Source organism: Salvelinus fontinalis, chromosome 7, assembly GCF_029448725.1.
Source record: "Salvelinus fontinalis isolate EN_2023a chromosome 7, ASM2944872v1, whole genome shotgun sequence".
Taxonomy (NCBI): domain Eukaryota; kingdom Metazoa; phylum Chordata; class Actinopteri; order Salmoniformes; family Salmonidae; genus Salvelinus; species Salvelinus fontinalis.
In genome coordinates this window covers 58,215,387-58,238,252 of record NC_074671.1, presented here as the reverse complement: position 1 = coordinate 58,238,252, position 22,866 = coordinate 58,215,387, and the positions used below count along the sequence as shown (strand labels likewise).

General features: G+C 45.1%; 1 protein-coding gene and 1 pseudogene across 4 annotated transcripts; both read left to right on the top strand.

The window, feature by feature from the left end:
- The first annotated feature begins 8,605 nt into the window (after positions 1 to 8,605).
- LOC129859883 (struthiocalcin-2-like) lies at positions 8,606 to 10,697 on the top strand (annotated as a pseudogene).
- A 732-nt stretch (positions 10,698 to 11,429) lies between these two features.
- Positions 11,430 to 22,866, top strand: LOC129859864 (protein SON-like). 4 transcript variants are annotated; one of them, XM_055930057.1, is made up of 13 exons: positions 11,431 to 11,579; positions 12,836 to 12,894; positions 13,039 to 13,203; positions 13,594 to 15,192; positions 15,337 to 15,746; positions 15,937 to 16,071; positions 16,835 to 17,140; positions 18,192 to 18,302; positions 18,381 to 18,497; positions 21,323 to 21,470; positions 21,586 to 21,651; positions 21,766 to 21,861; positions 21,996 to 22,140. In XM_055930057.1, exons 1-13 carry the CDS (start codon positions 11,497 to 11,499, stop codon positions 22,043 to 22,045), a joined length of 3,345 nt encoding a protein of 1,114 aa, XP_055786032.1. In that variant the 5' UTR covers positions 11,431 to 11,496; the 3' UTR covers positions 22,046 to 22,140. The 4 variants fall into 4 exon arrangements, 3 of the variants coding, with proteins under 3 accessions (XP_055786033.1, XP_055786032.1, XP_055786031.1); XM_055930056.1 differs by having other exon boundaries at positions 11,432 to 11,579; positions 21,766 to 21,881; positions 21,996 to 22,866; XR_008760213.1 differs by lacking the exons at positions 21,586 to 21,651; positions 21,766 to 21,861; positions 21,996 to 22,140 and adding an exon at positions 20,645 to 20,736 and having other exon boundaries at positions 11,430 to 11,579; positions 21,323 to 21,410.

The following is a 22,866-nucleotide window of genomic DNA, read 5'->3' as shown; positions in this document are numbered from 1 at the left end:
CAAGGTCGGCGGCGAGGGTCGCCACTCAAAGGACGCTAAGGAGGGGGACAAAGACAATGGTGGAGTGGTGTCCTCGTCCACCACCGGAGCCGCCACTGCGGACAGATGCCCACCCAGACCCTCCCTTAGAGTTTTAAGGGGGTGCGTTCGGAGTCCGTACCTCAGGAGGGGGGTACTGTCACGTCCTGACCAGAGTTCTTATGTGTTTTGCTTGTTTTAGTGTTGGTCAGGACGTGAGCTGGGTGGGCATTCTATGTTGTGTGTCTAGTTTGTCTGTTTCTGTGTCCAGCCTAATATGGTTCTCAATCAGAGGCAGCTGTCAATCGTTGTCCCTGATTGAGAATCTTATATAGGTGGCTTGTTTTGTGTTGGGATTTTGTGGGTGGTTGTTTCCTGTCTCTGTGTTTTGTCTGCACCAGATAGGGCTGTTTCGGTATGCCACATTTTGTTGTTTTGTAGTGTTGTAAGTGTTCACAGTTCGTTATATTAAATATGTTGAGCACTGGCTACGCTGCGTGTTGGTCCGATCCCTGTTCCACCCTCTCTGCTCGTGAAGAGAGGGAAGGCATCCATTACACCATTATTTACTATTTTACACCTAGGGTTAATATACATAACTTTAACCCATTTTATAAGAGATTCCCCAAAATTGAAATATTCTAGGCATTTATATATAAACTCCAGTCGTACTTTATCAAAAGCCTTTTCAAAATCAGCTATGAAAACCAGGCCTGGTGTCCCCGATATTTCATAGTGTTCTATTGTTTCCAGTACTTGTCTTATATTATCTCCAATGTATCGTCCATGTAAAAAACCCGTCTGATTAGGATGAATAATATCTGACAATACTTTTTTAATTATATGCGCCAAGCATTTTGCTAGGATTTTTGCATCACAACACTGAAGGTCTCCAATTTTTTTAATGGACTGGATCTTTATATATACCACTTGGGTCCTGTTTCAGTAATAATGATATCAGACCTTCTTGTTGCGTGTCTGATAATCTACCATTTATATAGGAGTGGTTAAAACAAGCTAATAATGGTCCTTTGAGTATATCAAAAATGTTTTGTATACTTCCACTGGTATGCCATCCAGCCCTGGAGTTTTCCCATCCTTAAAGACCCCAATTGCTTCAAGCAGTTCCTCCTCTGTAATTTGGCCTTCACATGAGAATTTCTGTACAGATGTTAATTTTACATTATTATTAGGAAAAAAATGCATACAATAAGTTTCAGTTAGTGGAGATGGAGGAGCCTGAAACGAAAACATATTCTTAAAGTACTTTACTTCCTCTTTCAAAATATCATTTGGTGAATCATGCGTGACTCCATTTGTAACAAGTTTTAATACATTTCTTTTGGTAGCATTTCTATATTGAAGATTGAAAAAGAATTTGGTGCATTTTTTCCCATATTTCATCCAGTTCGCTTTATTTTTATAATATATTACACTGGATCTTTCTTGAATAAGTTCCTCCATTTCTTTTTGTTTTTCCTCTAACTTATTCTGTGCCTCTATGGTACCGTTTTTATTGGTCTAACTGTACTTTTAGTTCTTCAATTTCCTTTGTTAATATGGACTCTTTTGATCTAAATTGCTTTTGTTTTATAGATGAGTAGTGAATTGCATTGCCTCTAAAGGCACATTTAAAAGTGTCCCATACAATAAGGGGATCTGCTGTACCTATGTTATGTCTGAAAAAGTCAGTTATAAATTCTTCTGTCCTAGTTCTAAACAATTTATCATCTAGTAGGCTTTGATGAAATTTCCAATATCCTCGCCCACGTGGAAATTCTGTAAGAGTAATATATATGCCAATTATGTGATGATCCGATCGCATTCTGTCCCCTATCAACACTTTTTAAACTTTTGGTGCCAGAGAGAATGGTATAAGAAAGTAGTCAAGACGACTAGCTTGATTAAGCCTCCGCCATGTATATCTCACTAGGTCAGGGTATTTAAGTCTCCATATATCCACTAATTCCAATATATCCATGACATTCATGATTTCCTTAAGTGCCTGAGGGTGATAGTTTGTAGTGTGGTTTCCTTTCCGGTCCATAGAGGTATTTAAGACTGTTTTAAAATCTCCCATCATAATAATAGAGTCTAGTGTTGCTTGTAGAGTTGATAAATTCTTATATATATTTTCAAAGAAGCTTGGATCATCATTATTCTGACCGTATGGGTTAATAAGCCATATCTGTTTATTGTCCAATAACATATTTAAAATAATCCATCTAACTTGAGGATCTGTTTGGACAATTTGCACATTTGGATCAAAATTATTGTTAATTAAAACCATCACCCCTTTTGAATGTCTTTGCCCATGGGAGAAGTATATTTGCCCCCCCCCCAGTTCTTTTTCCACAAAACTTCATCTAAAACTGTTGAATGGGTTTCCTGTAAACAATAGATATTATATTCCTTCTCTCTTAGCCAGGTAAATCCTGATTGTCTTTTCTTATTATCTGCTAGGCCATTACAATTGTAACTGGCTATACTTATTTCACCACTTACCATAATGAGACACAACTTTCAATTATTTTTATCAAAATATATGTTTGTAAACGTACCATTAAAAAGTAACATGATGATTGAGTGTCTATATAGCTGTACCATGATATTTGCATTTCTACTAAGTAAACCTCCAATTGGTCCCTACTATTCCACCCGCTAAAAGCCCTCCTCATCCCGAGTTGGGTTGTCATCCCAATGCCCGGCAGACCACCCTCGACCCCCTGTATCCCATAGCCCATAACCGACTGGGACCCATCCTTTGAAAAGAGCACACAGTGCCATTTACCAAATTGAAGTAGATCAACTGCCAAATGCATTTCCATCGCCCTCACCTCGATTTGTATTATATATAGCTGTGGATGATCCTCTATTGTCCCTAACATCTTTTACTCCTTTGCAACAGTTGTGGGATATACACATACACCCACACACACTCAACCCTTATCCCCACACAACCATAAACTCACTTTCTCAACAATTGCACCAACCCAGAGCCCAACTCAAGATAGGTCTTGATTTACAAATGCACTTGCAGTTGCAGCTGCATGAGAAGGCCTGCAAGACCGCGCAAAAAAATGGGCAAAAATTGAGATTTTATTTACCATTGTCACATCCTAGATGATGGAGGTCAAATGTACACCTTTTCCCTGAAATACCCACAATACGGTCACCCATATTGACCATATTCCCAAGCATCTCCATGCAGTCCGACTTTGATTTTGTGCCACTAGGGTCACAATAATATACCCCCTCTCTGAATGTAGCCATCCCATCCCTGAAAGAACTGGAAAACCTGGACCCATACAAATCAGCTGGACTTGACAATTTGGACCCCCTATTTCTGAAACTGTCCGCCGCAATTGTCGCACCCCCTATTACCAGCCTGTTCAACCTCTCCTTCGTATCATCTGAGATCCCCAAGGATTGGAAAGCTGCCGCGGTCATCCCCCTCTTCAAAGGGGGAGACACCCTGGACCCAAACTGTTACAGACCTATATCCATCCTGCCCTGCCTATCTAAGGTCTTCGAAAGCCAAGTCAACAAACAGATCACTGACCATCTCGAATCCCACCGTACCTTCTCCGCTGTGCAATCCGGTTTCCGAGCCGGTCACGGGTGCACCTCAGCCACGCTCAAGGTACTAAACGATATCATAACCGCCATCGATAAAAGACATTACTGTGCAGCCGTCTTCATCGACCTGGCCAAGGCTTTCGACTCTGTCAATCACCATATTCTTATCGGCAGACTCAGTAGCCTCGGTTTTTCTAATGACTGCCTTGCCTGGTTCACCAACTACTTTGCAGACAGAGTTCAGTGTGTCAAATCGGAGGGCATGTTGTCCGGTCCTCTGGCAGTCTCTATGGGGGTACCACAGGGTTCAATTCTCGGCCGACTCTTTTCTCTGTATATATCAATGATGTTGCTCTTGCTGCGGGCGATTCCCTGATCCACCTCTACGCAGACGACACCATTCTGTATACTTCTGGCCCTTCCTTGGACACTGTGCTATCTAACTTCCAAACGAGCTTCAATGCCATACAACACTCCTTCCGTGGCCTCCAACTGCTCTTAAACGCTAGTAAAACCAAATGCATGCTTTTCAACCGTTCGCTGCCTGCACCCGCACGCCCGACTAGCATCACCACCCTGGACGGTTCCGACCTAGAATATGTGGACATCTATAAGTACCTAGGTGTCTGGCTAGACTGCAAACTCTCCTTCCAGACTCATATCAAACATCTCCAATCCAAAATCAAATCTAGAGTCGGCTTTCTATTTCGCAACAAAGCCTCCTTCACTCACGCCGCCAAACTTACCCTAGTAAAACTGACTATCCTACCAATCCTCGACTTCGGCGATGTCATCTACAAAATAGCTTCCAATACTCTACTCAGCAAACTGGATGCAGTTTATCACAGTGCCATCCGTTTTGTTACTAAAGCACCTTATACGAACCACCACTGCGACCTGTATGCCCTAGTCGGCTGGCCCTCGCTACATGTTCGTCGTCAGACCCACTGGCTCCAGGCCATCTACAAGGCTATTCTAGGTAAAGTGCCGCCTTATCTCAGTTCACTGGTCACGATGGCTACACCCACCCGTAGCACGCGCTCCAGCAGGTGTATCTCACTGATCATCCCTAAAGCCAAAACCTAATTTGGACGCCTTTCCTTCCAGTTCTCTGCTGCCTGCGACTGGAACGAATTGCAAAAATCTCTGAAGTTGGAGACTTTTATCTCCCTCAACAACTTTAAACATCTGCTATCCGAGCAGCTAACCGATCGCTGCAGCTGTACATAGTCCATCAGTATATAGCCCACCCAATTTACCTACCTCACCCCCCATACTGCTTTTATTTATTTACTTTTCTGCTCTTTTGCACACCAGTATCTCTACTTGCACATGATCATCTGATGATTTATCACTCCAGTCTTAATCTGTTAAATTGTAATTATTTGATTTATTGCCTACCTCATGTTTTTTGCACACATTGTATATACACTGCTCAAAAAAATAAAGGGAACACTTAAACAACACAATGTAACTCCAAGTCAATCACACTTCTGTGAAATCAAATTGTCCTCTTAGGAAGCAACACTGATTGACAATAAATTTCACATGCTGTTGTGCAAATGGAATAGACAAAAGGTGGAAATTATAGGCAATTAGCAAGACACCCCCAATAAAGGAGTGATTCTGCAGGTGGTGACCACAGACCACTTCTCAGTTCCTATGCTTCCTGGCTGATGTTTTGGTCACTTTTGAATGCTGGCGGTGCTTTCACTCTAGTGGTAGCATGAGACGGAGTCTACAACCCACACAAGTGGCTCAGGTAGTGCAGCTCATCCAGGATGGCACATCAATGCGAGCTGTGGCAAGAAGGTTTGCTGTGTCTGTCAGCGTAGTGTCCAGAGCATGGAGGCGCTACCAGGAGACAGGCCAGTACATGAGGAGACGTGGAGGAGGCCGTAGGAGGGCAACAACCCAGCAGCAGGACCGCTACCTCCGCCTTTGTGCAAGGAGGAGCACTGCCAGAGCCCTGCAAAATGACCTCCAGCAGGCCACAAATGTGCATGTGTCTTCTCAAACGGTCAGAAACAGACTCCAAGAGGGTGGTATGAGGGCCCGACGTCCACAGGTGGGGGTTGTGCTTACAGCCCAACACCGTGCAGGATGTTTGGCATTTGCCAGAGAACACCAAGATTGGCAAATTTGCTACTGGCGCCCTGTGCTCTTCACAGATGAAAGCAGGTTCACACTGAGCACATGAGCACATGTGACAGAGTCTGGAGACGCCGTGGAGAACGTTTTGCTGCCTGCAACATCTTCCAACATGACCGGTTTGGCGGTGGGTCAGTCATGGTGTGGGGTGGCATTTCTTTGTGGGGCCGCACAGCCCTCCATGTGCTCGCCAGAGGTAGCCTGACTGCCATTAGGTACCGAGATGAGATCCTCAGAGCCGTTGTGAGACCATATGCTGACACATGCACATTTATGGCCTGCTGAAGGTCATTTTGCAGGGCTCTGGAAGTGCTCCTCCTTGCACAAAGGCGGAGGTAGCGGTCCTGCTGCTGGGTTGTTGCCCTCCTACGGCCTCCTCCACGTCTCCTGATGTACTGGCCTGTCTCCTGGTAGCGCCTCCATGCTCTGGACACTACGCTGACAGACACAGCAAACCATTTTGCCACAGCTCGCATTGATGTGCCATCCTGGATGAGCTGCACTACCTGAGCCACTTGTGTGGGTTGTAGACTCCGTCTCATGCTATCACTAGAGTGAGAGCACCGCCAGCATTCAAAAGTGACCAAAACATCAGCCAGGAAGCATAGGAACTGAGAAGTTGTCTGTGGTCACCACCTGCAGAATCACTCCTTTATTGGGGGTGTCTTGCTAATTGCCTATAATTTCCACCTTTTGTCTATTCCATTTGCACAACAGCATGTGAAATTTATTGTCAATCAGTGTTGCTTCCTAAGTGGACAGTTTGATTTCACAGAAGCGTGATTGACTTGGAGTTACATTGTGTTGTTTAACTGTTCCCTTTATTTTTTTGAGCAGTGTAGATTCTCTTTTTTTCTACCATGTTATTGACTTGTTTATTGTTTACTCCATGTGTAACTCTGTGTTGTTGTCTGTTCACACTGCTATCCTTTATCTTGGCCAGGTTGCAGTTGCAAATGAGAACTGGTTCTCAACTAGCCTACCTGGTTAAATAAAGGTGAAATAAAAATTTAAAAAAATAAAAATGTCTGAGTGTGACCCCCTCCCCATGGGTTACTGCAGCTAGTGTTGCCAGCACTGCCACTGCCTGGGTGGGGGCACCCCACCGGCTAGGTAGGAGGTCGTCAAGGTTCTCATTAGCAGCTTTGAGAATTTCCTTGTGTAGTATGCTCTCCCTTTAGGGGGCTTTGGCTTTGCATGACCAACCCTGCCAAGCAGGCTCAGAATCTTGAGGGGGCAGTGCTGCTCTTGGTCTCTGACCTCATTTTGGCTGCATACAGACCGCTTACAGCAGGCACACAAAACAGTTAGGGACTTCTCCTTAGTATCTGGGTCATTCAGGTGGGTGTCTAGGGTATAGGGTCATGGACCGTACCATTAAAATAGGATCATAAATAAACAATTAGATATAATTTATTTTAAAAATGTTGTTCCCCATGATAGGACAATAATAACTCAAATGTATCATTTATTTTAAAACTGTTCCACCATGATAGGACAATAAATAAATAAGACATATAATTCATTATAAAAGTATATCCATCATCTGAACAGCATTGAAAGCTCTCTCATACCCCGGCTCACTGCAATACATTGGCTCTGGGATATGCAACCATTTCATTACTCACTCACTCAACTTTCCAAACATAACAAATAAAATAAAAAATAAACACACATCACACCATCCACACATACTGTGCCTTCTGTTTACTTAGTTTTTATCTTCACTATGTTGAATTAGTGCTTGTGTGTTCAATTAGTTATATGTGAAGATATACAGTATAGAAAAGCTATATTTTTTATTGTATTGTTACAATCCATAACCGGGCTAGAATTGTGTTCATTTTCCTCATCTATGAGAACTTTGTAATTTTTAAAATAACCATGGAGTAGTCTTTGTGTCTCTGAACAACTGGTTATCAATATATAGTTTATCAACGACGAGAGCTACTCGTTTCGCTTTGAATCTATTTTCTTTGAAAATTGGAAACAGAACTTTACGCCGTTCTGGAATTTCCTTCGGAAACTGATCATTCATGCCAATTTTGGTCGTTTGCATTGTTGCTCCTGGCTTTGTCAAGTAAGAATCTGAAAGTTTTTAATGTTTCTTTTTTTTTTGACAGACGAGATTCCTCAAATTGAGAATAACTGAAATATTACAGTATAGGCTGCTTATGCAAAATTACTACATTTCACTATATCATTGGACTGTAACGTTGGACTTATTCTTGACATTGATTTTGCTCTTGTGAACTTTGTTACAATAAATTCTTATCATGCTAGACTATTTTTCTGGCACAGTGGTTAATAATTGTACCAATAGGGCAGTGATTACTTCTCTATGTATGTTCTTATCTGATCAAAATAAGCGCATGCCTTGTATAACGAGGTCAAAGTTCAAGGGCAGTGTGTTTGTGGGCTGGTATGCATGCATGTAGGGTAGGCTTCAGGATCGCATGGTCCTGGTTCTGCCCTGGAGTGTCCCAGTGAGGGATGATGTAGTGTCATACCCTAGAGGTAGGCTTCAGGATCGTAAGGTCCTGGTTCTACCCCGGAGCGTCCCAGTGAGGGATGATGTAGTGTCATCCCCTAGAGGTAGGCTTCAGGATCGCATGGTCCTGGTTCTGCCCCGGAGCGTCCCAGTGAGGGATGATGTAGTGTCATCCCCTAGAGGTAGGCTTCAGGATCGCAAGGTCCTGGTTCTGCCCCGGAGTGTCCCAGTGAGGGATGATGTAGTGTCATCCCCTAGAGGTAGGCTTCAGGATCGCATGGTCCTGGTTCTGCCCCGGAGCGTCCCAGTGAGGGATGATGTAGTGTCATCCCCTAGAGGTAGGCTTCAGGATCGCATGGTCCTGGTTCTGCCCTGGAGTGTCCCAGTGAGGGATGATGTAGTGTCATCCCCTAGAGGTAGGCTTCAGGATCGCAAGGTCCTGGTTCTGCCCCGGAGCGTCCCAGTGGAGGAGCGCAGACAGGGAACAGAGCCCTCCAGACAATTCATCATGGACCTGAACACCGGCCTCGTCAAGGAACACGTCAGTGAGATGGACAGGAGAGTGGCACCAGGTACAGGGCTTTGAAATGTTACATTTTTCTGAAATTGTAATCTCTAAAAAAGGAAATAACTATTGGAAGAAGTATTTAGGGTTATATACACTGTGTGTACAAAACATTAAGAACACCTTCCTAATATTGAGTTGCACCCCCCCTTTTTCCCTCAGTACAGTCTCAATTCGTTGGGACATGGACTCTACAAGGTGTTAAAAGCATCCCACAGGGATCCTGGCCAATGTTAAATCCAATGCTTCCCACAGTTGTGTCAAGTTGGCTGGATTTCCTTTGGGTGGTGGACCATTGTTGATACACACAGGAAACTGTTGAGCATGAAAAACCCAGCAGCATTGCAGTTCTTGACACAAACTGGTGCGCCTGGCACATACTACCATACCCTGTTCAAAGGCACTTAAATATTTTGTCTTGCCAATTCACACTCTGAATGGCACACATACACAACCCATGTCTTAATTGTCTCAAGACTTAAAAATCCTTCTTTAACCTGTCTCCTCCTCTTCATCTAAGCTGATTGAAGTGGATTTAACAAAGGACATTAATAAGGGATCATAGCTTTCACCTGGATTCATCTGGTCAGTCTATGTCATGGTAAGGTGTTCATAATGTTTTGTACACTCAGTGTAAATTCTCTTTCTCTTTCTCCAGTGTACACTCCTTACTCTGTGGATGAGTTCAGACAGGGAACCGAGAACTCCCAGAAAACTCTGGTGGACATCAGGAGTGGACGCATCATTAGGCCTGTTGGAGAGATGGAGAGAAGCATGAAACTGACACCTCAGGGTGAGAGAGTGTTTGTGTGTACAGTATGTGTGTGTGTGTGTGTGTACAGTTTGTGTGTGTGTGTGTACAGTTTGTGTGTGTGTGTGTACTGATGGAGTATGCTTGCTGTCCTTCTCCCTGTAGATGGCAGGCTGGTGAGTGCTAAGGCTGAGACTCATTCAGAGAAAGAGTGTGTTGGTGAGGTCATCGATGGCCACTGCTATCAGTTCAACCCCACACTAATGACCTTCAGTGAGGCAGAGGTGAAATATACACCCAGTCAGTCGTATTCGCTTTTCTCTTAAACAAACAGCTGTCCTAATATTTGTGTGTGTGTGTGTGCGTCCAGTCCTCCTGCAGAATTCTCTCCCCTCACTGACACCTGGCCTCCGTAACCAACGGCGACCTGCACTCCCGCCCGGTCTCCATGGTGACCAGGGCCACCAAGAGTCGTGGAGGTCAGTATTCCATGACCCTCTCAATCTTGTTCAATCAGAATGTCTAATAGTAACCAAGCCATTTTCCAAGAGTTTTAATGGTGTGTATGTGTGTGTGTGTTGTGACCCCTGCAGGATAAGCAGTCAGAGTGGACCGACGGGTCCGCCTGGGGCTACAGTGACTGGATGCCCGGTCACCCAGACACACAGACAGACAAGCAGGCTTGTCTGGAGATGTTCAGAATTGGTGAGACTCATACCTTTAAAAATATTTTATATCTATATTGACAACTTTTTAAGTATTAACAATATAATATTTTCTAAGTCACAGTGCTATCAATAACAGGTTATATTGTGAAATGCTACCTTGGAGACTGTTGATAAATAAGGCTATAAATCATAAAAAGTCTTGGAAGGACCCAGATGAACCTGGTTTTGGTTATGAGAGCATGTTGTATTATAAGATTTCTGTTCTTTCATGACCATAACATTCTGATACTGTTTTAATCAACAGGTCTATTAGACACAATCAAAGTTAGATCCTTAAAATTGGATGATATGTTATATGAGTGGTTCATTTAACAACATTGTCATTTGTTCCCTCTCCCAGATGAGAGCTGGTGGACAGAAGTGGACTGTGAACTGAAGAGAGCTTCCATCTGCTCCTTCCCCATGGCAGCATAAGAGGCCTGCACTAACAGTAGAATTAGAATAAGTAGAATGGACAATACAATGCACTATGAAAGGGACTGGTCACTCGATGGCAAGTTGCAACATACATTGAAGGCAACAAAACTGATGGAGACTAACACAATAGGAATGTTAAATTACCCCCCCCCCCCCCCCCCCTCCTGTGAACCATAAAACATCTGCATCCTGTTTGTATTAAGTTGTATGTCCTCCCTTCTTAAAATAAAAACGGAGCATTTTACATGGTGTGTCTCTTGTGTTCATTGTGAAATGAAAACAGCTGGAGATGTGCTCTGCCTGAAGCTGTTTCAATGATGCTTCAGCAACAGGTCCAAAGACTTCCCCTACTCCAACTGTCTGAATACTGTTTGAATAGTATATACTGTATAATGAAATCAAAAAGAAATTAACTGGAACCAACTAATCCAAGCCGCATAATCCATGTTTATGAATAAGACACTCCTGTATGGCAGGTAGTCATAAATAATAAAATAGGATAGACTACTATCTACTGCCTGCCTATATCAACAAAAAGACTTCAGGAAAACAATTAGCTTGAGGAAAACTACAAAAGTGAGACCAATAGATAAACGAAGTGCTTCACTACACCGACAGTTTATAACAGACAGAGGCAAAGAGAGTACGCACCCAAACATGAACAACTTTTTCAGTCTGTCGATGTGAGGTGGGTTGCAACCAACGTCTGGTGTCGGTCTGTGCTGCTACACATGCGCTGAACGGACGCCGCGGAAAACACATTGGTGGCTGTAGACATTGAGGGTTTACTAAAGACATGGCGGCCAACATCGAGCAAATTTTTCGCGATTTCGTAGTAAATAAGATAAAAGAAATTGAAGATGAGAGTCAAGATATCATGTAAATATGTTTTTATACAGCCTACATTACTGGCATGAATGGTTTGTTCGGGCAATTTGAGAAATGTATGATTTTCTGTGCTGGCCTAACGTTACAAGGTTAGCTAGCTTGCGTGTCCGGCAGTACAAAGTGTGCAAGGCAGGCAGTTGCTGTGGCTACAACGTATTTAACTAGCTAACTACCTGACTAGTAACACGGTAGTCTCATGGGTTGGTTCTTGCAAAGATTATTATTCTGTGGTTATTGGGTTCAAGCAAACCAGGTAGCTAACGTGGCACCAGGTACAGGGCCGGTACAGGGCTTGTTCGCACTACGCACCTTCCTAGTTAGCTAATCATGCTAAATTTGGATTGCTAACAAGCCAACGTTAGCAGTTTACCAGGACGCGATCTCTTTGCTAGAACTCCCCCGAAACGTTGGTTTGACAGAGTCAGTGTGCAAAGGCAATACACACAATTTACACACACACATTCTGGATTATCCGGATGTTTAGTGTAGTTAGCTATGTCAAAAGCAATGTCGGGGACTTAGTTATGCATTTGAGTTTTCACGTTACACAGTCACGTTCTAATTTGAGGTTAACGCTAAATAACTAACAGTAGCTATCTAAGTTACCTCGCAGGGTGGGTATAATTTGTGGAATGTTCCAACAGGAATCTGTTACAAAAACGGCGTAAAGTACAAGGTTGCCAACAAACAACGCATACAAAGTAGAATGATAAATTCACCTAGCTAACTAGCTGCCGAATAGGCATCAACCCACCACGTAGCGTATTCTTAACGTTTGTCCATAGGCTAACAGAGTGAAGACAGACATTTTTCGGAATAAACGCGTTGAGTGACAAACTTAATGAAATAGCCCACTCCCTACCCGGTATCTTATTCTGCCGCTATACAACTTTGTACGCGTTGTTGGCAACTTTGTTATTTACGAAGTTTCTAGAACAGATTCCTGTTGGAACGTTCCACAAATTATACCCACCCCTACCTCGCATGTCAAATCACATTTTATTTTTCACATGCACCGAATACAACAGATGTAGACCTTACAGTGAAATGCTTACTTACAAGCCCTGTCAGTTATTATGTAGACCACGTTAATCATTCAAGCCCACGCATACTTATCGATATTGTCCATTCGTTGTGTCCAGTGTCATGTTGTTAAGAAACCAAGACCACTACTGATAAGAAAGTGAGTGAACCTACTGTAAGTTCAAGTACAGGTGTCATCTCATACCTGCATTCTCTTTATTAAGTCTGACAGATGAAGGCCATCCCAATGGTAAAACTGCAGATGGGATCAACAACACACAAGGTCAGTAACACAAGGGCTGTATCTCAATAGTCCAAAGTGATATTCTCTCACCTCCTTTCCTTTATTTGCACTGATACTACAGTTTTGATCAGGTGAAAGCATCTATTTCAAGTGAAATTGTAATGTATTGCATTATTTATGCAGATAAAGATGGTGTAGCCAATAAGGAAGAGGGTGCTGTCCCACAAAAGAAACACAAGAAGCACAAGAAGCACAAGAAACACAAAAGCAAAAAGAAGAAACGTAAGGAAGAGAAAGAGAGCGGCTCAGAATCAGCAGCAGACTCTGATGGAGACAAGGCAAAGACTGGTAAGTAGTCTCAAGATACTACTATGCATAACAGCAGTGGTGGACCTTTTCAGTTTGATGTTAATAATCAGCAGACTACTTAAAGGTCCATTATGTAGCTTTGTGCACGACGCAATTCACATTGACAGATATAGAATTCACATTTCATTCTCATTGAATGCAAGTTTGATGGTAGATCTGTTTACTTCATTTTACAAAGTTTTTGGTTATTGAAAATATATTTCACAGCAGTTTAGCTAGATGGTACAGTGATTCTCTACACAATTTTACTTTTTGTCACAAACAGAATTTTTAGCAACCAGGTAATGTCAATTTCTACATATTGCACCATTGAATCAAATGTCATGATGATTATTATAAAATAATAAAATATTGTAATTCATCCCACAGGGGAAGAGGATGATGGGAGATCCAAGCGGCACAAACGACATTCTGGGAAGAAGAAGAAAAAAAAGCAGAAGAAAGATGGTGACAAGTCCAACAGCTCATCTGGGTCGGAGTCAGAGTCGAAGCCTCAGCCTGGGAACAAGGAGAGCAAACCTCAGGATCTGCCTGATATCATCCCTAAACTAGAGGAGAAGTGTCCGGAAAAGTCCTCCAGACGCTCGCGGTCTCGTTCAGGCAAGCGCAGGTCCAGATCCAGGGACAGGAGAGGGAGATCCAGATCGAGGTCCGGTAGAAGACGTGGCGGACACACGCGTTCCAGATCACGGCACCGGAGGTCCGGGTCACATTCTCGAAGGTCTGGGTCTGCCAGGAGAGGCAGGAGAACCCGGTCAAGGTCCCTCGTGATCTTGAAGAAAGACAGACGGTCTAGATCGAGATCCAGAAGGCGATCGAAATCAAAGACGAGATCTCAGTCGAAACACCGAGAGATGATTTCAGGATCTCCCTCTCCGTCCAGAAACGACAAATCAAAATCCAGGTCTGCCTCAAGAGACAGCCAATCAGCCGAGAAGGATCCCTCTGTGGCCCTGGCTAAAGATGAGTCCGATGTGAAAGACGAAAATGTAATGGTTCCAATCGATCCGCCAGCCCTAGCTTCCGAAAGCAGCATTGAGGGTGTCGTTAATATGGCCGCCGCCACTGGAGGAGGGTGGAAGCCGATACCCTTCTTAGGGGACAACAGTAAGGGAGAGCCAGCCGTTTCCTCCCAGCCCTTAGAATGTCTGACGTCTCCACAGAAGTGTCCTATTCCTCCTGAGCTGCCTTCAGGTGAGCAGCATGAGGCCTCCGCTGACCACCAGTCAACGTCAGCATCTGATCCCAACCTCATCGGCCAGCCAACTGGTGAGCCAGGGGAATCGGATGGACCTGTTTTTTCAGAAACCTTGGATGGCTCTGTAGATTCCTTACCCCACAAAATGGATGCTGATGGAGGGGACAAGGTGACACCTCAGGGTGAAGAGCTGCCTGCCTCACCTCAACCTAAACCACAGCCAACATCTGGAGAGGCAGAGACGACAGAGAAGGAAGGAGAATCTTCAAAGTCCAGGTCTCCTTCAACGAGGAAAAAGTCACGGTCAAAGTCTCCTGGTCAGAAGAAACGCTCTGATGCAAAGTCCTCCAAGAAGAGGAGGTCCAGAACCAAGTCTCCAGGGAGGAAAAGGAAATCAAGGTCCTCGTCGCCAAGCCGCAAGAGGAAGTCCAGGACGCCGTCTCGGAGGAAGAGGTCTCGCTCAAAGTCCGGGACGAGAAAGAAGAAATCACGGTCCAAATCCAGAACGCGGAACAAGCGCTCAAAGTCTAGGTCGCCGAAAAGGAAATGGTCCAAGTCACGATCTCCTGCTCGGAGGTCAAAGAGATCGAGGTCACACTCCGGTTCGCGGCGGAGGGGTAGGGGTGCATTCGGCAGCCACCAGCTGAGCCAGAGGGACCGCTGGAAGCGTGAGCCAAGCCACTCCCCAGTCCTCATCCTCCGCAAGAAGAGGTCTCCGGCACGCACCAACCGCGACACCAGCAAAAGCCCGCCACGACTCACAGAGCTGGGTAAGCATGTCACAATTTTGGGGGGAATGATCAATGTATTTGAATTGAATAACTTTATTTTCCCCAATGGTAACTTGACAAAAACACCGGTGTACAGTAAGTCTCAATGCAAGTTTGTGGTGTGTTCCTCATCCCTCCTCACAGATAAAGACCAGTTACTGGAGATTGCTAAGGCTAATGCAGCCGCCATGTGTGCCAAGGCCGGGATACCCATCCCAGAGAGCCTGCGACCCAAAGCGGTCCTCCAGCTGCCTTTACCCAACCCCATGTCCTTCTCCATGCCCATGAATATGAACATGCCCATGAACATGTCTATGAACATGCCTATGAGCATGACCATGAATGCAGCTATGGCTAGCATGACAGCTGCCACAATGACTGCTGCCCTGGCCAGTATGGGATCTATGGCCTCCATGCACCAGATGGCCCCGCTCCCCAGCATCACCAACAAGCCCCCGCCAGGTCCCCCCCAGCCCAACATGGCCACCATCGAGGATGTGAAGAGGAAAGTGGCCAAGCAGGCAAACAGCATCAGCATCAAGGAGTTCACTGACGTAAGTGCTCTTCAATGTCATGATGATGACAATCATGTAATAATATGCTTTGGAGAAGATTTACTAAGCATTTGTCCTGGTGCAAAATCTAGTCTTGCACCTTTTTCATATTAAAACACAAATCTTAGACATGAAATTGTATGGTAATGGAAATACTGACCCTCTAGCTGTGTCCTGTGTGTTTCTGTAGAAGTGTAAGAAGATTGTGGAGAAGGGAGGGGAGCTGGCCCTCGCTGAACCCCGTGTATCTGACGACGAGGACGACGGCAAACCGTTTGGACGAGCCGCCCTGAGGGAGGTCAAGGGCATCTCCTTCAGCCTCAATGTAAGAACATTGAACATACACAGACACACACACAGCATCAACATGTCTTTCATGAATATACAGTACATTCTGAGCTTAAACATTTCCTTATTAATAAAAAATGTATCGAGGCAGTTTGAAGTGAAATTTCATTTTCAGAACATGGTTACTGTTTGAACATAGTTAAAGACTAGTTACTGTTTAGATTTACATTTTACATTTACAAGTCATTTAGCAGACGCTCTTATCCAGAGCGACTTACAGTAGAGTGCATACATAGATACTATGTGGGACTGAAGAGATGTGCCTAACTGGGTGAATGGTTGAAGTGAACTGCAGTATGCTGTCTGTTTTGCCCTGGGCTGATGTTAAGAGCTGTTTCCATTGCTGCCACATAACATTTTACAACAAACATACTGTTTTTCCTATTGCGCCAACATAGGCGATGGGCAAAGCAGACAGCAAGCCTCCTTGGGCCCAGAACCAAACCAGGTAGATTTATACTCTTTTGCACTTTCCCACAAACTTCCATCCCAAGGAGACCTCAGTCATGTGAGTGAAGTTTGCTGGTTGAAGTGCACTGGAGATAAATCCCCCTGATTGAGACTGGGCCCAATAAGTGCTATGATAACCAGCCATTCCTCTTCAACCATTCCCCTTGTTGAAACACACCTCTTTGTCTTTTTATATTTTTTTCCTCCCATTTTTTTAACAGTAACCCCCCCCCCACCCCCCACCGCCCCTCCTACTCCTGTGCTGCCCCTCCTCCCCCCTCCTCTCTCAGAACGCGTCCGTGCGTCCATCGCCGGCGTTAGCGGTTCGGAGCGAGGCGGCGTTCGCCAAGGAGTTCCCCGTGTCGTCGGGCTCCCAGCACAGGAAGAAGGAGGGCGACGGGGGAGGGGCTTACGGAGAGTGGGTGACCGTCGACAAGAAGGCGGAAAAGGCCAAGGTGGCGGCGACCAAGGCATTGGCAACGGCTGCCAAGGAAACATCGCCTGGGGATGCGCCTTTGTCTGCGGTGTCCGTGGCAACGGAGGAGCCGGCGGTCGTCAAGGAGAGTGATAGTGTGTTCCCGGAGCCGCCGCTACAGGTGGGATACGGAGGGGAGGGGGAGGAGGAGGGGATAAGGTGACACTAAGAGAGATGAAGGTGTTTTAGGGGAGTCGTCGTGAAAGAGGGAGGAGGGAGAGAAAGTGAGTTGAGATATTATGCATTTCAAAATCATACGCGTTAAAAAGATATGATTTATTTTGGGGTTTTAGTTTTAACCCAGTGTTTTACCACGTTTAGTGGTTTGGATCAGTGGTTTCTGAAATGGTAGGTCACTGCTGATTTCTATTGGGATGTAGTTTGAGACCAGGTTCTATGGTTACACACAGTAGCTAGAAACATTGGTGTGGATGATTTGAAAATAGAAAAGTCCAAAAGCCTTAGGTGGGTTGTCCTGCCCAGCAGGATGAAAAAGATTTGATAACCACTGGTTTAGGTGGTATGGTGAGTTTAGTTAGAATGCCATACCTGTGCTCCTCATCTGACCCTATAGCAGCATTGACTGGGTTTAGCTGGAATAGCTGTTTCTGAGGGCGGCATGTAAAACACTGACCCTCCTCCCCCACCAGTTCCAAATTGAATGTACAATCAAGGGCATTATTTAACCTCTCAAATCTCAGAGCAATACCATTTAATAATCTGACTTCCAGGCGATGACAAGTTGTTTAGAATTGAGTTACCGATTAGTCATCAATCGTCAGATGGGCAGACCAATGAGAAGTCGGGTGACGTCATCCGTGACCTTGCTGTTAATTTGTGCTAATTTTGTATTTGATGCAACTGTTATTAAACAAAGCTGGCTGAAATTCCACAGGTTGCGTTTTATTTTTTGGGGGGGTGTACAACTGTACTAATACTGACAACTCTTAAAAATACAAATACTGACGACTACGTAGATGTAAGTAGTTTCATATAACAACTGATCTAGGTCTCATGGAATAAGTCTAGATTTCTTTCTTGTATGGTGAATGGATTTTCCTTATTCGTTTAATCGGTTGTTCACTGGTGTATGTATGTGTGTGTAGTATTGTGTTTTTGTGTGAATGACTGGGGTGTGTGTGTGGTGCTGACTTCTGTGTCTCCCCCTCTAGCCTGTAGACATCACCCAGGCAGTCGGTGAGAGGATGAAGGCCCAGAAGCGTCTGGCCGAGAACCCGTACGACGTCAGCGCCATCTGCATGCTCAGCCGTGCTCAGGAACAGGTAAACAGGCGTTTGTAGAAGCATAATGTACGCTCTTTCCACCTCCTTTCTCACACACTAAACATTTCTCTCTGTTAGGTGGATGCATGGGCCCAGTCCAACACCATCCCTGGACTGTTTACAGGTTCTACTGGAGCAACGGTGCTCAGCTCAGAGGAGCTGTCCAACAGCGGACCACAGGCCTGGATCAAGAAGGTACCGTCCACTGTCTTACCTGCTCCTCACCCCAAACATACCACCCCACTACCCTACAGGTGTCTGCATCGCCCACGCCCACTGGTGTACCCACTTCACAAGCCTTCCTCAGCCTGCTCCCTAATCACCACCCAGCCTTAGTCAAATAACTGAATGGCTGTACGCATAGAGCCAGAGACATATACTGTATTTAGTTTGATAAATGTTCTGTTGATGTAGAACAAACTGGGTTAGAATGGAGTAGTTCCACTGTTATTCAGTGGAATCCAGGTCAGATGTAAGGGCCCCGAAACGTGGGGTCCACTGCTACCATGGCAACCCTTGTCAGCGCTAACGTACATAGTTTACTGATGTGTGTGTGTGAGAGCATCTGTTGTCTGTATTGTGTGTTTCTGTCTGCGTCAGAAAAGATGCTCTGACGGTAAAGGAAGCCTCTTGTTTATGTTGACTGAGCCTGATATTTGCACTGCAGTCTAACAGTGGTAACATGGTGAACCCAGACTTTAATCTTTAATCTGACATACAGAGATAAACAAATCTCCCTGCACTTCCATCACCCCCCACCCCTCCCCGCAAAACACACACATTCTGACTAATTACATTTCCTGTGAAGTGCGTACACCATGTTAAGGGTAGCGATGCAGATTCCTTACATGTGACATTCTTACCAAAGCAGGTGCAAATGCAGTACTGACACCCGGCTACTAGTGGTGCGCTGGTCTGACACCCGGCTACTAGTGGTGCGCTGGTCTGACACCCGGCTACTAGTGGTGCTCTGGTCTGACACCCGACTACTAGTGGTGCGCTGGTCTGACACTCGGCTACTAGTGGTGCTCTGGTCTGACACCCGGCTACTAGTGGTGCTCTGGTCTGTCCACTAGAGTCCCCCTCGGAGTCGGAATAGGGGCTTGGAGAATGAGGGAGGGAGGGGAGGAAGAGGAGAGCTGGAAGTAAGTCTGCAGACCCCAGAAACCCCCCCTTGTCCTCTAGCACCCCAGGGCAAGGCAGAGATTATGGGTCCGTCTCGGTAGTCTAAAGATGCTTCCTCGTCTCTTTCCTTGGATTCACACTGATCTCAGAACAGGGGAAAGGGAAAAGCACTATTCTTTCACTTATCCTGCCTCTGTCTGTGGACCCCGTCTGGACCCTCCTACCCTGTAGTGTTTCTATAGTGGGCTGTTTGAAGCCAGTGGGTGTAACTGTACCCCAAGCCTCCCTGAGCTCTGTAAACACACAGAGGCAGGGCGCTACTGTTACTGTTTTAAATGACACATCCTGAGGAATCTCTTTCTCAGGTTAGGTTACACATTGTCACATCATTTAGCTATAGAGAGAGTGATGGATCAGCTGAGTTCATTCTTCATTTAACATGACACATCCTTCACATGCAGATGCCATGGACATATGCTGTGGACATGTTCAGAGACATGATATAGGGATGAGAGTGCATTGATCATACTAATGTTAGTGACATGCATTTTGCTAGCATTTCAGCAGCTGACATTGATTTACAGCACGTTAGCATTACAGCAGCTGACATTGATTTACAGCACACTAGCATTACAGCAGCTAACATTGATTTACAGCACACTAGCATTACCAGCATATGGACTGTGATGTTTGTGTGGTTGTTGGGTGCCCCTAGCAACCAGTCCTGGTGCATTCTGTTTCCCAGTAGATGAGCAGGGTCTAGTTTTAGACCAGTCAGTGGTCTCCAACCCTAGTCCAGACAGTGCAGGATTTTGTTCCATCCCAGCATAGAGTCGTATAGGTTAGGGCTATAACAAAAACCTGCACACTAGCTCCAGGACCACAATTGGAGACCACTGCCTGAGGGAGATCTCTATTCTGAGGGACCTAGGCTAGTTACAGGTGTCCATGGACATGCCTGTGCTCTTTCCCTTGCCCTGGGGGAGGCTGCGGTCAGAAGTTGCTCCTAGTCACATATCTAGGATCCGCTTCCCTTCCGCAAATCCTAACTCCAAGCTGACCTAGGTGTCTAGGGGCAACTTCCTCCCAGTCCTTGGGACAGCCTAAGAAAGGGGGTCGATAAGAGGGGTCTGGATTGGAGCAGAGGGAGAGAGGTGTGGGTTCACAGGGGTGACCTGTGAACTTTCACCTCTCTGTGTATTGGACACTTGTTTCAGGGTCAGTCCTTGTAGCTGTCCTTGTTGCCATGGCCACAGTCAGGCCCCCCTCTCATTTCCTGTCTGATGCTGGGCCGGTGATGAGGGGCTAGGTACGTACACCACACAGCGCCTTACTATACATCTTGTGTAACCGTGTGTGTATAATGTGTGAAGAAATAAGTCTCTCGGCTGTGTCTTGAGTTTCACCACAGAATTGATTTCATTTCATCTGTACTCTTAATGTGTTTAGAAGTTTCTCTAGTAATGTTCTCTCAAACGCACGATTTTCAAAAGCTGTCACCACAGATAGTTTTTTCTAGTGTTTCACATAGGGGTAGAGGTTACTACAGACAGAGTAACACACACACACACACACACACACACACACACACACACACACACACACACACCGTTAACTGTTATCCAGAGGCATGCGAGTTGTCCTGAAGGTAGTCTCTAACTCAAGTCTGACTGTGACAGTGGTGTGACTGGATGAGAGACAGAGTGAGTGGATTAGGTGGTTGAGATGTTTTCAAGGTGGAAACTAATTATCTGCTTTTGCCTCTTCCTCTCCCCTCCCTCTTCACTCTCTCGCTATCCCTCTTCTCTTCCTCCTCACTCCATGGTTCTCTTCTGTTATTCTCCTCTCTTTCTCCCTCTCTTCCTCCTTTCTCTCCTGCCACTCTCTCTCTGTAGGACCAGTTCTTGCGAGCAGCCCCGGTGTCGGGAGGAGTAGGGGAGTTTCTCATGAGGAAGATGGGATGGCGGACAGGGGAGGGGCTAGGGCGACACCGCGAGGGCACTGTCGAGCCAATCATCATCGACTTCAAGACCGACCGCAAAGGTGAAATGAAGTGACCCATGCTTTCCACCAAAGCATTATGCACAGCGATATTATTCCAGAAGGCTATTAATGATGCTTAATAATGTGTGATTGATGATTAATAATCTGACCGTAGGTCTGGTGGCTGAGGGAGAGAAGACTCAGAAGTCGGGCGGTATGGTTGTGATGAAGGATCTACTGGGTGAGCCTCACTCAATTTACCAATAAAGCATTTTTTATTTTTTTTAAAGTGCTATAGAATCAATCAATTAGAATTGATTTGATGAATGTATTGACCGTCTGCCCCCCCCCCCAGGTAAGCACCCAGTGTCTGCTCTGATGGAGATGTGTAACAAGAAGAAGTGGATTCCTCCAGAGTTTGTTATGGTGACCCACAGTGGCCCAGACCACCGTAAGAACTTCCTTTTCAAGGTGTGGATACGTGCTATGAGCCTGTGTGTTTGCATGGGGTTGTTTATTAGTTTATGGATGACTTTGTCAGATGGTTTGTGTTATAACCTCTCCTCCTCTCTCGCTGTACCCCAGGTGGTGGTAAATGGTCAAGACTTCCAGCCTGCGTCAGCCAGTCCCAATAAGAAGCATGCCAAAGCCATGGCTGCTACGGTGGCTCTGCAGGCCATGGGAGAGGTGGCAGGGGACACAGGGCTTTATACAGGGCCTGTGTTCACCACTGCTACCACTGGACCACTGTTCTCCTCCAACGTCTAACACACACACACACACATAGTGAAACACACTCAGACTGAGATACAGCGCTCGCACACACAGGAGAAAAATGACTTGAGTCGCAGACCCTTCTGGCTGACAATGACATACAATTTGAAGTCACCCGCCAGGGAACAAGGATTTGTATTGGAATGTCCGCTCTATCAAGTCTTATTCTATGTTTTGGGCCTACACACCACAAGCATTCAGAAGAGCCGTATCTGCTGCCTAATGGTCAACACTAGGAGATAGTGTTACTCTGTAAGCAAAAGAAACTTACTGATATTTTAAAACGGTTCCGTAACTCCGTTTTTTTTTTTATCCTACTTTGAATGTTTATCTTATGTGTTGAAGCTCAAATGACATTTTCAAGAAACTGTTCATAGTGTTAATGCATTTGGGAGAATTTGAAAAACCCCACCATTCTCATGACCAAATCGTCAATATCAAATGTTACCCATTTGGAACATTAATTTTCAAAGTGATTCACACTTGATAGTTCTGTCTCATTTTGGACAGATTCATTTACTACTGTCTAGGTTGAGCTCTCAGTCCGCTTTTGTTGGTAGCGTTATTTACAAGGTCTGTATAAAAACAAATGTAACGTGTTAGCTGAAAGCGAAGAGATGCGGGTAACCGCAGGAGTTATGGTCTGGAATACCAAAATAAAAATGTGTTTTTATCTGATTAA